This window comes from Volvox carteri, assembly GCF_000143455.1.
Source record: "Volvox carteri f. nagariensis unplaced genomic scaffold VOLCAscaffold_38, whole genome shotgun sequence".
NCBI classification, from domain to species: domain Eukaryota; kingdom Viridiplantae; phylum Chlorophyta; class Chlorophyceae; order Chlamydomonadales; family Volvocaceae; genus Volvox; species Volvox carteri.
Window position 1 is genome coordinate 454039 of NW_003307581.1, and position 14764 is coordinate 468802.

Genomic DNA, 14764 nt, shown 5'->3' on the forward strand with positions numbered 1-14764 from the left:
TGCAACGGCGTCCCCCGCAAGCTTGCAAGGCATGTTTTAAACGGTTGCAGATCGGGGTAATATCTGTGGCAGACACATGCGGAGCTTGGCGTGCAAATAACAGGGCCTTGCAACCAAATGGAGGACCTCTCAGATTGGAACAGCGAAAATGCAGGGACCTTGCGCTGTGCATAAGACTCTGGCATAAAATTCCCCAACATCTCATAAGCCAATCGAATGGCTTAACAAGTAGAGCGAGTCTTCGTCGTGGTCGTCTGCGTCATTGCGTACGACATTGCGACGTCCATATGGCACACGACCGCGTGTGCAACCTACACGGACAGCCTTGTCCTGTCAAGGTTAGCCGTACTTAAATTGGCTGCCGTGGCTAACCTCCGGAAGAACGTCATAGTTTTTGGTTGCGCGTTCCGTGACATTGCAGTTCAGTAAAGTTGAGCTGAATTAGGAGCTTGACTCCACAGCCAAGTTGGAAACTCTAGCTTTACGATAGCTAAACACAATGCAGCTCAGGCTAGCGGGAACGCAGCCGCGCGTGGTCCCTGTATGCGGGTTTCCTCGGCCGCTTTCCTTGCGAGCAATAACGACAAGGCATTCCCAGCGCACGTTTTCAACTTGTGCTGTGGCGGATGGAGCAGGTTTGCAAGACAAGTTCAGGGAGCCATGGTGATGGTTGGAGGGTCGGCTGAAGTAGTATTTTTCCACGCTCACAGGGGAAGACGGCATCACTGATTATGCTGCTGTGGCGGCAAGCTTGAACGCTCTGCTGGCAAAGTCAGACAAATCGCTGATAACCGGGCGAGATTTGCGGGAGCTTGTCTTACAGAAATGGGGTCGCAGCTACGATGTGCGACTATGCAAGCTGCAAGGACGCATGTACCTTCAAGGCAAGCACATACTCTCTGGACGTTACTGTTCCCCGTATGTACTGCTTTGACCAAAGCTGCGTCTCGCTTCCGCCGCAGTGATGTGGAAGTTCTTGGAGCAGCGCTCTTTTCCCTTAAGCGAAACAGAGTACATGCAGCAGCTGGATGCAGTGGCTGAATACCTAAACGACTGGGGCGTTGCAGATACGGTATGTGCACCCTTGGCGGTGTTCTCCCCGCCTCTTATGTCCCGGGGACAGGATACATGGTAATGCCCTGCCGTCGGGACATGCGCAGTCCTATTCATGAGCTCCATGGGACGCTTTCCACGCTGCCACCTGTCTATCCAGACTTGTTTCCTGTGCCCGACACGTCCTTGTTTGCTGACATGCACCCCTGCGTCTTGCCTGTTGATATGAGGCTCACCTCCGCCTGTTGCTTGCCCCTTTCCTCTCTCTCCCGCCCATGTCTCCGTGTACCAGGTGCGCCAGGGCATTCTCCAGGCTCGCAAGCCACCTGGCTACACAGGCGGCGGTAACGCGCGCTGCATCAGCATCCCGCTGGCTGTGGACCTAGGCGGCGGCAGGAGTGCGGAATGGCAGTGAAACGAGCGAGCGCACAGGAGAGCAGGCCAGCTGTTTGCTGGATTGGTGCAGCTAGACATAGTGTGCGGGGGATAAGTAATATTTATTGTAGGCGGAGTAAGGAGGCGGCACGCTTAGTGCTTACGGCACGGGGTATGCATGGCCATCTCCAACAGAGGCAGTGGAACACGCAGGGCGCCTGATAGACTGGGAAGATGGTGACTAGGCTTGTGCGGCCTGTCGCTGCACAAACCTGCCTGACAGGGTGCTGGACCAGGTGTGTTCATGTGGACTCAGCTATCCGACCGTTTTCATATGGGTCTTAAGCGGCACAGGCCATAGCGGCTCGACGCAAGTATGACATCGTAATGCTGCATGGCTGGGAAGGGGGAAGCCTAGCAAAGAAGGAAGAGGGTCAAATGCAGATGGGGAACGCCGCCGGGGCCGCACCAGGGGCCTTTGGTCGTTGAAGCCTGCAGCCTCTATTCTAGACTCACTCGTCTGTGCCGGTGCACAGGCATCATCCTTGCAGGCCATTATCAGACAGATCAAACAGCTGGGGGACTTGCTGCGTTATCTCCTGTTGCGTAATGTATAGTAGCGGGTGCACACTATAAGCTGGTTTGCCTGTACGAGCAATTGCTGCTGCGTATGCGGCCTACGAACGAGGGAGAACCTTTCTAAGTCGTTTAATGCCGCCGGTGAAGTTATGGCTGTGCTCAGCCAACAGTGGTCGTTTCTTGGGCACAGCCGGAATAGTGAGCGGCGAATCATTCTTACAGTGCGCGGTATGGTGTTGTACGATGCAGCTAGTATGCTGTATGATTTGATGTCCAAGCCCCGTACGGGCAGTTGAGCCCCGTACGTGTGGTTCTTGTTGCATACACCAGATATGAAGAACTGCAGGGCTCGATGTGCGTCGGTTGGGGGACTCCCTTGCGTAAATGATATGGTTTGATTGCGTCGTTGTGGGCCGGCACGGTAATGATGTTCCCTGGTGTGTGTGTGTGTGTGTGTGTGTGTGTGTGTGTGTGTGTGCTTACGTGCCATCCTGCAATGGCGTATGTATATTGGAATTCGGTCCCCCACGGCGCGCCAACAATACTGGTACTGCTGCGTACAAGGTCGGCGTGTTTGAATTTGGTTGTCATGCATTATTGAAGAAACGCTATTTAGGCCGATTTGATGGATTTGACATTGAATAGTATTACGGGGATCGGTTATGTCCAGGGCTGCGTTGATAAATTGTGCAAGTGTCGTAACAGTGCATGACTGTTGGCGTGCCTCTTTGCAAGCAACGAGAATACACGCGATGGTAAAAGCATTGAGGAGAGCCTGTTGTTGTTGTTGTTGTTGTTGTTGTTCTGTTAGCTTCCGTGGTCGCGATAGTTGCGACGGTGACTTTAATCGTAGAGGCAAAGAGAGGAGCGTGAGATGCTTTCGTGCTCACTTTCAAAGGTGTGGCGTTTTGCTGCAAAGCTAGGGTTGCGGTGAACGTCGACATTCGCTAGTGAAGATCGTACCGTGTCTCTTGTTTTTGCGCTTGCAGCGCGTTGGGCGCTGGATGATGCATTATGTAACGTGCAGCAGGTGGGCTGGTTCCAGATTGTTGGTCAACGCCCTTATGCTGCTACTGCCGATGGAAAGTGAACGACACGTTTGGTGTGCACAGTGTAAGGCTTTTTGACAACATGGAAAGGTATAGTAATCGCATATAAGTCGTTTAGGTTAGCGCGCAAGGAGTCCGTCGAGGCTTGGAGCTTATGAGAGCACGGGTGCTTCAGAAGCAAGAGCCGTCCTAAGCAGCAGACCTGTGGGCGATCCGAATCATGCAGGGAGTACTGCTCTTGCTCCAGCCACACTAGTGCAATGCATGATACAGAAACAACATGCAATACAAGGTTTAGAGTGTCCACTCGTCAACTACGGCAAACCAGAACTGGGGCGAACCCACCCTCGCCCCGCGTGCCCCTAGGCACGCCACGTTATCCCCCAAAGCAGCATCGACATAAAGCTCTCGTAAAGGTGCTCAGCTGATTGCATCCATAGGAAATCCTGAAATGCCTGCCTCCGCGTGACTTATATACGGTACCTAAGGTAAGTCCCGACCCGATAAGTTTTGTAATGTCCAAAATGATAAAAGTTGTTATGTGTTAAGAGAATTCCGTAAGCAGAGCAACCTCTTGATGGAAACGCAATGCCACTGGACTCTCAGCTAGTCCAGGGAGGCCGTTGCTAGTGAAAGTTAAGTTGGCAATTGCGCATTTTCGCACTCTCTTTCCTTACAGGAAGGTGCGTTATTGTTGCTGCAGCCTATTTAACTATGTTTCAATTGTCTTTAATAAAAGCGGCGGCGGTTGTGCACTGCAGGCACGGATACAGCGGGCAGCCATGCAAATCTTCGTGAAGACCCTCACGGGTAAGACTATCACCCTCGAGGTGGAGTCTTCGGACACCATCGAGAATGTGAAGGCCAAGATTCAGGACAAGGAGGGTAAGATGCTAGGCGGCGCTCTTCTTGATGTATTGCATCACTTTGGTAATTTTCATTATATATTATGAAGGGCGGGCTATGTTGTATTTCTGTATGGAAGGCTGCGGCGCTGACGGCGCACTTGTCTTTGGGGGCCTTCAGACGCTTTTCCTGTGCTTTACTGTTGTAGGTATTCCCCCTGATCAGCAGCGTCTGATTTTCGCTGGCAAGCAGCTGGAGGACGGCCGCACACTGGCCGATTACAACATCCAGAAGGGTGAGCAGACGTAGTTATTTTGCGCTTCTGTCATCCACAGGCAGTGGTGCCATGTCAGCCTAGTTTTTCGTCTGGCTGTGGGATTGAAGGTGCCGGATGCTGATCTCCTGTTCAGCGGCACGTTCCTCAGTGTGTTACCAGGACCTGCGCCTACATAGCAGAATGCCAAAAGCAGAGATTGCCGCCTCAGTCCGCATGGATGACACGACTCCTAATTTGCCACCTAGAATAAGGTTCTGCTGCCCAGGTGGGGGAGTACACAGACCTGTCCACGTGCCATAAGTTCCGAGCACTACTGCTTGGCTTCGTGGTCCGGGTTACGCCGGATTGAGTGCGGAGGCGCCGTCGTGGAAGCTGCTCTTGCACCTGGAGCAGGAACCTCACCTCTATGAAAGTTTTCTATTCCTAACTGCGGCCCAGCATAGCTTACATGGAGCGAGAGAGGAGATGGACTTCAGGCAGACACTGGTAGCTTACTCCACCGCAGCATGGGTTTTGACCAGACCATGCAGTCATGGGCTTGAGTATCATCAGTACATCAGCTATGGCCAGCATAGCTTCAATATTATCCCAATCTGACCTGGGCGGTCACAGCGAGGCTCGCTTATGCTGCTGGGCGCTAACCTGTTCAGATGGTCACGATCTGTACGGGCAGGGGTGCTGATTCCTGTTCCTCATTAAAGGCAATACTATGGTCGTTCTCCTGGCGAGGCTTCTCCTAAAAGCTATGGTCGCGGCATGTCCCAGACCTCAGGATTATGCGAGCAGCATCCTGCAAGATCCTGTTGTTGCATGGGTCCCTTGTTTTGTTTGCGGGCTGCTTCCGCCCTCCTCCTGGCTTGGTGTCGATACAATGCATATAGGCATGCTGCATCGCCTTCATTCACTTGTGGAACCCTGGTCTGTTGTGCTTCCAATTCCTGCAGAGTCCACCCTCCATCTGGTGCTCCGTCTGCGTGGCGGTATCATTGAGCCGTCGCTGCAGGCTCTGGCCCGCAAGTACAACCAGGAGAAGATGATCTGCCGCAAGTGAGCTCGGGGTGCTGGGTTTTGTTTGGGCCTAGCCCATGTGATCCCTGGCGTGGAAAGATGTGACCTGTGCCTCTGGCGGCTGCAACACGTCTTGTGTCTTGATTTCCATGTCTCTGTTTTGAGGGGTGGGACTGTGATTTGCGGAGGGGGGGAACTAGCGAAATCAATGTTTCCTTTCGAAGGGAGAGTAGCAAGCTGCCAACGTCTCAACGATGTTTGGCGACTGACAGTTGGAATGCCCGTGGGGGCTTGTGGAATATGCAAGCGTGAATGCACATCTGTTCTACCAATGGATAGGGATGGTGGGGATCACACGTCGCTCTCCGAAAGAACCAGAGCGAAGGATCTCCTGGAATAGAACCGTATCCGTGTATTACTTCCGCTCTGTGGCTATTGGAACCCTTAAACACCGGGAAGTTATGGTTGCAAGGGTTGTAATGTCTGGTCGGACACTTACACAGGGCATACATCTTCCACTTGTGCTCATCCCCATAGGTGCTACGCTCGCTTGCACCCGCGTGCCAAGAACTGCCGCAAGAAGTCGTGCGGTCACACCAACCAGCTGCGCCCTAAGAAGAAGTTGAAGGTGAGTTGCTCCGCTGGCACCCTAGTTAGGGCCAAGTATCTTGGTGGTATGGAGCCGTTTTCTTTTGGAGGTCGGAGAATTAAGCCAGGGTGGAATCTCCTACGGAACTTCAACGCAATTGATTGCTGCGAATTGGGCGTGTTTGCCATTACTGTACTTTGCCACTCACCCTTTTATTTAATGCAGTAAACCTCGGACATCCAGCGGTCGAGGTGTCTGGGCCGCAGTTCGATTCGGTGTGAGGAGCGGCGGACGGAGTTGCCTTGAGGGTGGTGCATGGATTCCTGCGTTGTGCCGTTGCTGTTCATGGGGATACGCATCGGCATGCGCCGCATCTCGATCCCTTCACTTCCTGCGTGGGTGGTCCTGGCCCTACGGGCAAGACGGGCTCCGTGCTACGGAGAGAGAGCGCATTCACTGATGGTCCTGCGCTTGTAACCAGGATGAGGTTTTCATCACACCGCTTAGCAGGCAACCCTGATTGAAACTAAGTCTGCAGCAGGCCGTTATGCCGTTTGTTTCCTCAATTTAGGATTGAGGAAAAACCGTACGATATAATCGCCAGCGACGATTCGATTTGTAATTAGTGCTTTTGAAGCAACGCAGACGAAGTCATAATTAAGGGTAAAAGTTGCTGTGCTACGAGGAAGAATTGGCAATGAATACTGATTCGAACCGTACTACTGAATATGTCGTAGCGCGGGAGCCACAGGCAGACATGCTTAGCCTGAAAGCCACCCCCTGTCAACCCTTCGTGATGTGCTCGCGGGTTTCTGTCACAAACAAATCAGGTAACTTCAACCTTAAAAAACTGCCTTGTAAACGAGTCGCAACCGTAAAAGCATGGGCGGGCTCAAGCCATACATTCACGCCTATGTATTAAAGCCACATTGAAGATGATTGCATGCAGGCGCAAGAACCGCTACAAGCAGTTCTGGCCAGGCAAAATGCACTGTAACTACGTGTCACGGAACAACGAGCCTCTATCCCACTCTGGCATGAATTTACGAACTTCCGAGCGCACCAAACCCGTGTGTATGGCTTGAATCACCTGTCCCGATGTGTGCGCTCGAGACCGTGAAGCTTATACCTTGACGCGAACACCGCGTTAGCGAACTATCGGTTGACTTCAAGTAAATTATAAGCAGCGAGCACAGAAACACACGATACTCAACAAAGTGTAGTGAATTTTTTGCATTGGCTTTGATGCGACTCGCAAACTTCCGCCGCACATGAATTTGGCGAGCTTTCCTTATCTATTCTGCTGATCAAGTCCTATTACATGACAGTTGGCAGGTTACGCTGGATATATTAGAACTTTATTACCTGCTCCGTCGTCAGCTGTCCATTGTGGTATGTGACTGATTCCCCTCGATGCATCCTGAAAATAGCACCATTTTCACATCATGTTTGTATCATGTACTATATCTGAAACTGTTGACAGCCTGTTCCGACCGTCTCGCTCGTACCTCACTGCCTCTGCACGTCCTCTGCGCTTCCCTTACTGGAATAGCAGCCATGTGAATTGTTACATCCGTAATCTCAACGGCTTGGGGCTGCGGAAGGGGCTCTCTCAGAGGGCATCGGGGCTATGGAGACTGGGGGGGGCCAGCGCCAGCATCGTGTCGTCATGGTCAGCGGTGGGTGTGTGCCATACCCCGTGCGGAAATACTGTCGCGAACATGTACCGCAATACGCAAGACCCCAGACCGCTGCTAAAATTACAAATTCCGCACAAGTGCGGGGGTGTCTGTAAAAGCCGGGGGCCCATGGACGGTAAATCGTTTCTAGTGCGGTTACGTGGTGGATCATCATCGTCCTCCCTCGTCCGCTTGAGCACGCAGCGCCTTAGAGCAACGTGCTGGGTCTCCCAGACTTCCGGGAAGACTGGCCAATGTTCACAGCAGGATGGCGCTGCTGCGTTCCCGAACGCAGATTTTTTCTATCCCAACTTTGGTGGCGTGGAGAACCACATCTATCAGCTATCGCAATGCCTCATAAACTTGGGCCACAAGGTATGCGGTCTGCGGTAGGCTGCATGGGCCCACGTAGGGGCGCACATGGATCCATGTAAGCTATCAGCTCGGTCCTACCGGTACCCCCCATGGGGAACCTCCCTTCCCGAGGCCCTTCGAGGCTCCTTCGAGGTTCCACTCCGAGTAGTGGAACCAATGGCAGTGCGGGTTTGCGCGTTCCGTCCCAATAAGCAGTGCTGCTGCTACTGCGGTCTCGGTCCCATCTGGGACCATGCCGAGGAGAAGACCGTTAGGACGAGGGAAGCGATATGACTTTGACCCACATGGCCCAGGTGGAGCCGCAGCTGGAAGAGTCGCCAGAGAAGGGTTTGGGACGTCTAGATTACGCAGTGCAAGAGTGTGCGTGAGAATAGGCTATAACCCACATCAACCGGAGGTCATAGGGCTGACCATTAGTTGCTGGCGTCAGGGTCCGGAGCCTGCATCGCATCAGGAGCTGTTGTGACTGACAACACGGTTATAGCGATGCCGCCTTCAGCGGCTACATCTGTATTATATGGCCTGACAAGGATAGCGGCTGGGGCAGGGAGCATAGTGCCGGCAGTCCGACTCCCTGCTCGCCGACCCCAGCCCTCACGGAATGGGGGTTTTGTTGATCACACAGGTGGTGGTCGTTACTCACGCCTACGGCAACTGTACGGGAGTACGGTACCTTACAAATGGTCTCAAGGTCAGGATGTGCTTCAAATTATCCTGCAGCTGCTTCATTCATGTTGTTGCTCCTGCTGATGCTGATGCTGGTGGTGATGATGATGATGATGATAATGATGATGATGATGATGGTGCTTCGGGGAGCTGCTAGGTTAGGAGAGATTGCTGCTTCGGTAGGCGACTGAGCAATCCCTCCGTGATTGCAACTCGCAGAGCCTCCCCCCTTTTTTGAGCTGCACTGAATGGGGGAGTGAGCTGCATGTGACCCGTTCCTTGGCGAGCGCACAGCCAGCACACGCGTTGTTGTTGAGGGCCTCCCCGTCATTGCTAACCTCCTTTGTTTCCCGCATGCATTGGCTTTCCTCATGCCGCCGTTGCTACCGCCCATGCTTCACGTAGGTAAGTCTTGGGTAGAGCTGCACACCTTGCGTTCTCCAAGGAACGGGAGCGCTTGGCACATCTTGCACTCGCTTAGGGGAGTAACGGCAGTTTTAACCAGAGACGGCCGGTTTATACAGCTCCTTCCTACGGAAGCACTGCTAGTGCAACTCCCTTCGACAAAACGCTGAATACCACGTGCGGACAGGACGACTGCTGGTACACGACGCCGCCAGTAGAGTTCACGGTCGTCTGGACCAGCGACATCGCTTTGGAGTCCAGCAGTTTGCGACTTTGTTTTTGACGCCGGTAGTTGTCTTCCCTTCACTTTATAGCATGTAATGCCCTCCCAGGTGTACTACCTGCCCCGGCTGCCCTTCTACCAGCAAGCCACCTTCCCCACGCTGATGGGCTGGGCGCGGTTGCTGCGAGTCATCTGTGTACGGGAGGGTGCCACGCTGGTGCACGGACATCAGGTGTGGTCTGTGAGTAGATAATTAATGCATTCAAACAGGTGTAGATGCCAATATAAGCTTTCTACAACCTAGGCTGGATGTAGACCTGTAAACCTGGGACACTGTGCACTGTAGACCTGTGACACGCGCAGCAGTGTGCAGCTGGGTGTTCACCTAGCGGTCCCATGTGCGTGAATGTGCCATGCACAGGATGTACGTTAAGATGCAAACTGCAGGACGGCAATTAGCCACCGTGGCACCAGAAGTCGTGTGTTTTGCTTCCGCCCGTCCTGTCGTCTCATCATCACCATCATCGTCATCATCATCATCATCTTCGCCTCGTTAGTTTTCCTCAACAGCCCGCTGCGGCCTCCTTAATCCCCGGGCCCCAGGCGTTTTCCACGATGGCTCTGGAGGCGTGCATCAACGCACGCAGCCTGGGACTCAGGGTGAGGAGATCGTCGCCACGGCTGAAGCGGGACATCAAGCTCTGTGATCTCCTTGCTAGCTTCCTGCTCGAACATGACCGTGCTCGTTACCCCACTGTGGACGTAGTAGTGTGTGTGTGTGTGTGGATTACACCTTAAGTTGCGTTACTCGCAAAAGTGTAACGGGCCATATTAATGTGTAAGATTGCAGAACTTTGCAGGAACATTCCTGGGCCTTATGAACATCATATAGGTGATGGCTGTCCCGAGCTGTTCCCCCCTGCCTCCCCACCCTCAACCCCGGGTCCTCTACCCACCTTCACCACCCACAACCCCCTTTTCTCGCCTCCTGGCAGGTGGTGTTCACGGACCATTCTTTGTTCGGATTCGCTGACCCGGGCTCCATTGTCCTCAATAAGGTGAAGGGGAGGGCCCCAGGATGGAGGCCGCGGGGTAATAGGCAAAGCGAGGTCGGGTCAGGTCACACCTGGTGAGGTGAGGTGAGGTGACGTGAGGTGAGGTGCCTGTCAGCAGACGGGGAGAGGAGGGAAAGAGGAGGCGGACAGCGGCCAAGGCGCCAAGCTAGCCGTCCGGCTCAGGTTTTCCCTTCAGGGCAAATGCCATCCCTGCATTTTTTTTCGGTACATGTACCTTAAGACTATGCGTGCTACATTACACGTCTCCGATAGCCGTTGGAAGACAGCCAGCTAGCCAGCCGGACAGGGTTGCCCTTCGTCGCCTCCTTACTTCGTGACGCTCTCGCGTAATGTCTGCTTCTGTGACACATGCTCTCGTGCCGCCCGCCGGCCCTCCCCCAGGTGCTCAAGGCCGTGCTCTCTGACGTGCACGCCGTCATATGCGTGTCGCACACCAGCAAGGAGAACACCGTGCTGAGAGCCTGTCTGCCGCCTTCCTCGGTGTCAGTCATACCCAACGGTGAGCGCTCGATGGGAAGGCGAGGGGGGGGGAAACGGATGAGGAAGGAAAAGCTTAGGAGGGGAAGAGATGGCGTGACCTCACGCGTCGACTGGGACACCGCCCGGGTGCCGTATTGCGGATCGGGTGGTATGAAGGGGCGAACATGGGCGTGTAGGTGGACGGTTGGGAGGGCGGGGAATGGACGATATATAGAAATTTACTGTTTCCGCCGCATCCCCTCCCTCTTTCGTAAGCCATTTCTCCTTTCCTTTTTACTGGGCCCTACACTCCCTTTTCGTCGTAGCCGTGGACGCGTCCCAGTTCCAGCCCAACCCCCGGGCAATCTGGCCCTCCAACCCTGTCCGTGACGAGATTGTGCTGGTGGTTCTGTGCCGGCTGGTGTACCGCAAGGGCGTGGACCTGCTGTCGTTGGTGCTGCCGGCGGTGTGCAGCCGCCACGCCAACGTGCGAGTGCTGGTTGGGGGAGACGGTCCCAAGCGCCTGCTGCTGGAGAAGGTCCGTGTCCGTCTGACTTCTGTCAAATGACCTCAGCTGTGCGAACGAGCAGGCGGCTGGTTGCGCAGGACCAGCGTGGCGTTATCCTCTAGCTTCAATCGATAGGTACATAGACACGCTGGTGGGTGACTAAACACGCATCAGCGACAGCAGCAACACCCAGCCGCAGCAACAGTAGCAGTAGCGGCAATCCCACCGTGTACCTGAATTTGAAGGCCCCCGTTCCACACTGCAGGTCATTTCGGATCATGGCCTGGAGGAGCGGGTGGTGTTGGAGGGGGCGGTGCCGCACGAACGTGCCAGGGACTTCATGGTGAGTCCATAGGCCGAGGTGGCTGGCTGGGGATCGACCCAAGTAGTCTGTGACGAGTCTGTGCTTACACGTGCCCTCCGCCATCAATCGGCCCTCCTTCCACCTCGCTTGTGTTACCGGACTTGCGTCTTGTCCACTAGTCGTTTCAATGACTCATGGTTTCTATAACATGCGATAAGCTTCCCTTCCCTTCCGCTCTGCAGGTTCGAGGCCATGTGTTTGTAAACGCGAGTTTGACTGAGGCCTTCTGTATGGCCCTCGTGGAGGCGGCTGCTGCCGGGCTGGTGGTGGTGTCTACGGCAGTGGGGGGCGTGCCGGAGGTAAAGCGACTGATGGGAAGGGAGAGCGACAGGGGAGCACGTTCACTCACCGTCGCGGCTGTAATAGCTGATACACAGTACAGCACACATAACGTCTACAGATACGCGCTAAGCGCTCCACCAGCATCTCAAGAGGCCTTTTCAGCGGCCAGCTACTACAAATGGAGCTGAGTCGCGCGTAGCAAACGAAGACGTTGTTTTTCACCGTTTGTCCCTTCATCCATTTGTCTAAATTTCATTCGGAGCAACGCACGGGTGAGCGGCTTAACTTCGGAGCAGGGCCCAAGCAAGCGCGGTTTCGAAAGCTGCAGCTCGGGCTGCCGGCTTCGGCGTCGCCCATGTCGCTATGTTGTCATGCCGCCTTCCACTTCCTTTCGTCACCGACCGTGGTGCTGTCCCCAACAGGTTCTGCCGCCTGACATGATCGAGCTCGCGGAGCCAACCGCAGAAGGGTTGCTGGTGAGGCGTACTGCGCGCGCGTGTTGGTGCACGTGTCCATGTACGTACTTGCATAATGCGTATTCCCTAAAAGGGCGGTGTGTACGTCTTCCCATCATCTGCATGGGTATCCTTGAAACTTGGACCTGGGTTTTACCACATCCATCTGGACGTGTGAACGCAGGCAGCGATAGAGCGCGCGCTGTTGCGTGTGCCGCATCAGCGGCCTGCGGCGCAGCATGAGCGCGTACGGCATATGTACGATTGGAACGACGTGGCGCAGCGCACCGTGAAGGTGTATGATGCTGTTGAAGCATCGACGCGGGACGATGGTCTCCCAGCGCGGCTGAGACGGTGTGTTGCACTGGTTTTCATCGCACTGGCGTTTTGGCATCAGTCCTTAACCGTTTGCTCCGAATTGTACATTTGCCCTGTACATGCCCTCGTGTGACTTCTTCTGCCGTATGGGCTTGTAGGGTGCTTCTTACAGGCTACACAAGGCTACACCCACACGCGGAACGTGTATTGGAACCAATTTTTTCCAACAACAAAAGCTAAAAAATGTACATTGTTGAACAAGCCTTTTGCCCCTTGCTGCAATTAATGCGCGCGCGGGCGTGCCATGCTGCATACACGGAACCGTATACAGACATGGTTAATGGTGTATTGTTACGGGGCGTGTTGCTCGTGACCGCACTACATGTAGCATAGCCGTTCCAATCCTATTAATGTGCTCTACACGGGGCGGCCTGCCACAGGTACGCCGCAGCAGGCCGCTGGGTGGGCACCTTCTTCGGTGCCGTGGCGGTGCTTAGCCAGTTGATGATGGCCTTCCTGGACTGGTGGCAACCCCGGTATCTGATAGACACCGCCCCGGACTGGCCCAGAAGTGCCGGCGGCGATGAGCGGGAGCGACAGGGGACGTGGGTACAGGAGGCGGACGAGCAGCGCGAGGTGGCGCAGCCAGGTGCAGGGGCGAGGCCTGTGGTGTGCAGAGGACGAGGACGGCCTGGGCGCATGGAAGGAAACGGAAGGAATGCGGCCGACATGCGAGGAAGTGTCGCTTGCGCAGCTGCTGCAGCTAGCCCATCGGCAATGCCAGCGGCAGCGATGATGCCAAGCGGGCGTGGCAAGGTACCGGGGCTTGGGGCTGGTGCGGCGGGGGGTGCTGGCGGTGCGGCTGATGTGCAAGCGGACAGCCGCATGGCATGCCAGGGGGATAGTCATGGACCTGCGGTTGATGTTGAATTTGTATTAAGTGGGGGAAGGGGTGCAGATGGCTCTACGGGGACCGCTGCCGTGGACGGGGATACCTGCACAGCTGCTGGTGACTTGCCTGTTGCCGCAGCTGCTACTGCGCCTTGGGTCCGCACAACACCTAGCAGGCTAGCGGGGGAAGTACGTCAGGTCCCAGAACGCAGGCGGGGAGCAAAAAGGAGAGGAGGTACGGGCGGGGATGTTGGGTTTGGTCCAGACAGCTGAGGATTGGCTTCACGCTAGGCGTGGCCGTGTGATTGGCCAGGAATATAGGTATCTGTGTATCGTGGAGTGGGTTCGCGTAGTTCTTGGCAGCATTGCGTGTGATTCCTCGTAATGAATTTAAGTGAGGACGATTTGCATGCTGTGATGACCTAGTGGCGGTACGAATGTGACCAAAGTTACGGTGGGAAAACGTATGTGGCGGCTATGAATGGTATGAAGCATTGGGAGCCATTAGTCGACCAACCAATGTTGGTGGGATACCCCTCACCGCGGAGTAGATGCGGAACGAACATCAATTATCCGCGCAGCGTGCAACTGGAGCCACAGGGCCTCTGCGGCGTACAAACGCTTGTGTGCTTTTGCCACGGCCGCGAACGAGCAGGCAGATGACTTTTGGTATCTTTCAAGTTGTCCCTTCGACTTGTGTGGATATCCCCTCCCTGCGTATGTACTTGCGAATGGAAGTGAAGAGTTATTACACGGCACCGTTCTCGCACCCGTCGGCCCCACAGAGAAAAGGAACCAAGGTTCGGGTCGGGGACTAGCCCACCTGGCCCATAGCCGCCGCCGTCGCCACCATCACAGACAGGAGTGCTAGTATCGTTGTACCCCATGAGATCGAACAAGAATATCAAAAATCCCACATTTATGGACGCCTATGCTTACAACAACATAGGCAGATGTGTTTAATGTCATGCGGGACGGATGTACGGTGGCTAACAAAACGTTTACTGCCGCACTCGAGCACAGACCACCACAGGAGCTCAAGACGTGTGGCGGCGTGCCTGACAGGTGTTCAACCTGCCTGTCCAAAGCCAGACATGCAGGTTCCTACTAATGCAACCGGTCGGTTGCCCACAACTCCCAGTCCCCACTCGCAAACGCCTACAAGCCCCCTGGCGTCTCGTGGCACCAAACCAGAATTATAGGATGAGGGGTCTACATGCCCGTAAATAAGCCATCATGCAGTCCATTAATCCGGCACATGTGCGGGTGCGCTCAAAAGCGCTTGGG

General features: G+C 54.8%; 3 protein-coding genes across 3 annotated transcripts; all 3 read left to right on the forward strand.

Moving 5' to 3' along the window:
• Positions 1-787: 787 nt before the first annotated feature.
• On the forward strand, positions 788-1060 carry VOLCADRAFT_38042 (uncharacterized protein; the record flags this gene model as incomplete). Its single annotated transcript, XM_002953712.1, has 2 exons — positions 788-905; positions 963-1060. Coding segments are annotated over 2 exons (216 nt in total), but the record flags the coding sequence as incomplete, so codon positions are not given.
• Positions 1061-3832: 2772 nt separating this feature from the next.
• rpl40 (component of cytosolic 80S ribosome and 60S large subunit) lies at positions 3833-4211 on the forward strand (the record flags this gene model as incomplete). The annotated part of the gene is made up of 2 exons (XM_002953713.1): positions 3833-3941; positions 4111-4211. Coding segments are annotated over 2 exons (210 nt in total), but the record flags the coding sequence as incomplete, so codon positions are not given.
• Positions 4212-7406: 3195 nt separating this feature from the next.
• Positions 7407-14440, forward strand: VOLCADRAFT_94566 (uncharacterized protein; the record flags this gene model as incomplete). The annotated part of the gene is made up of 15 exons (XM_002953714.1): positions 7407-7455; positions 7751-7830; positions 8456-8521; positions 9234-9356; positions 9728-9784; positions 10120-10182; positions 10582-10699; positions 10986-11197; positions 11433-11510; positions 11714-11830; positions 12236-12289; positions 12453-12622; positions 13027-13235; positions 13617-13666; positions 14336-14440. 15 exons carry the CDS (start codon positions 7407-7409, stop codon positions 14438-14440), a joined length of 1551 nt encoding a protein of 516 aa, XP_002953760.1.
• Positions 14441-14764: the final 324 nt, after the last annotated feature.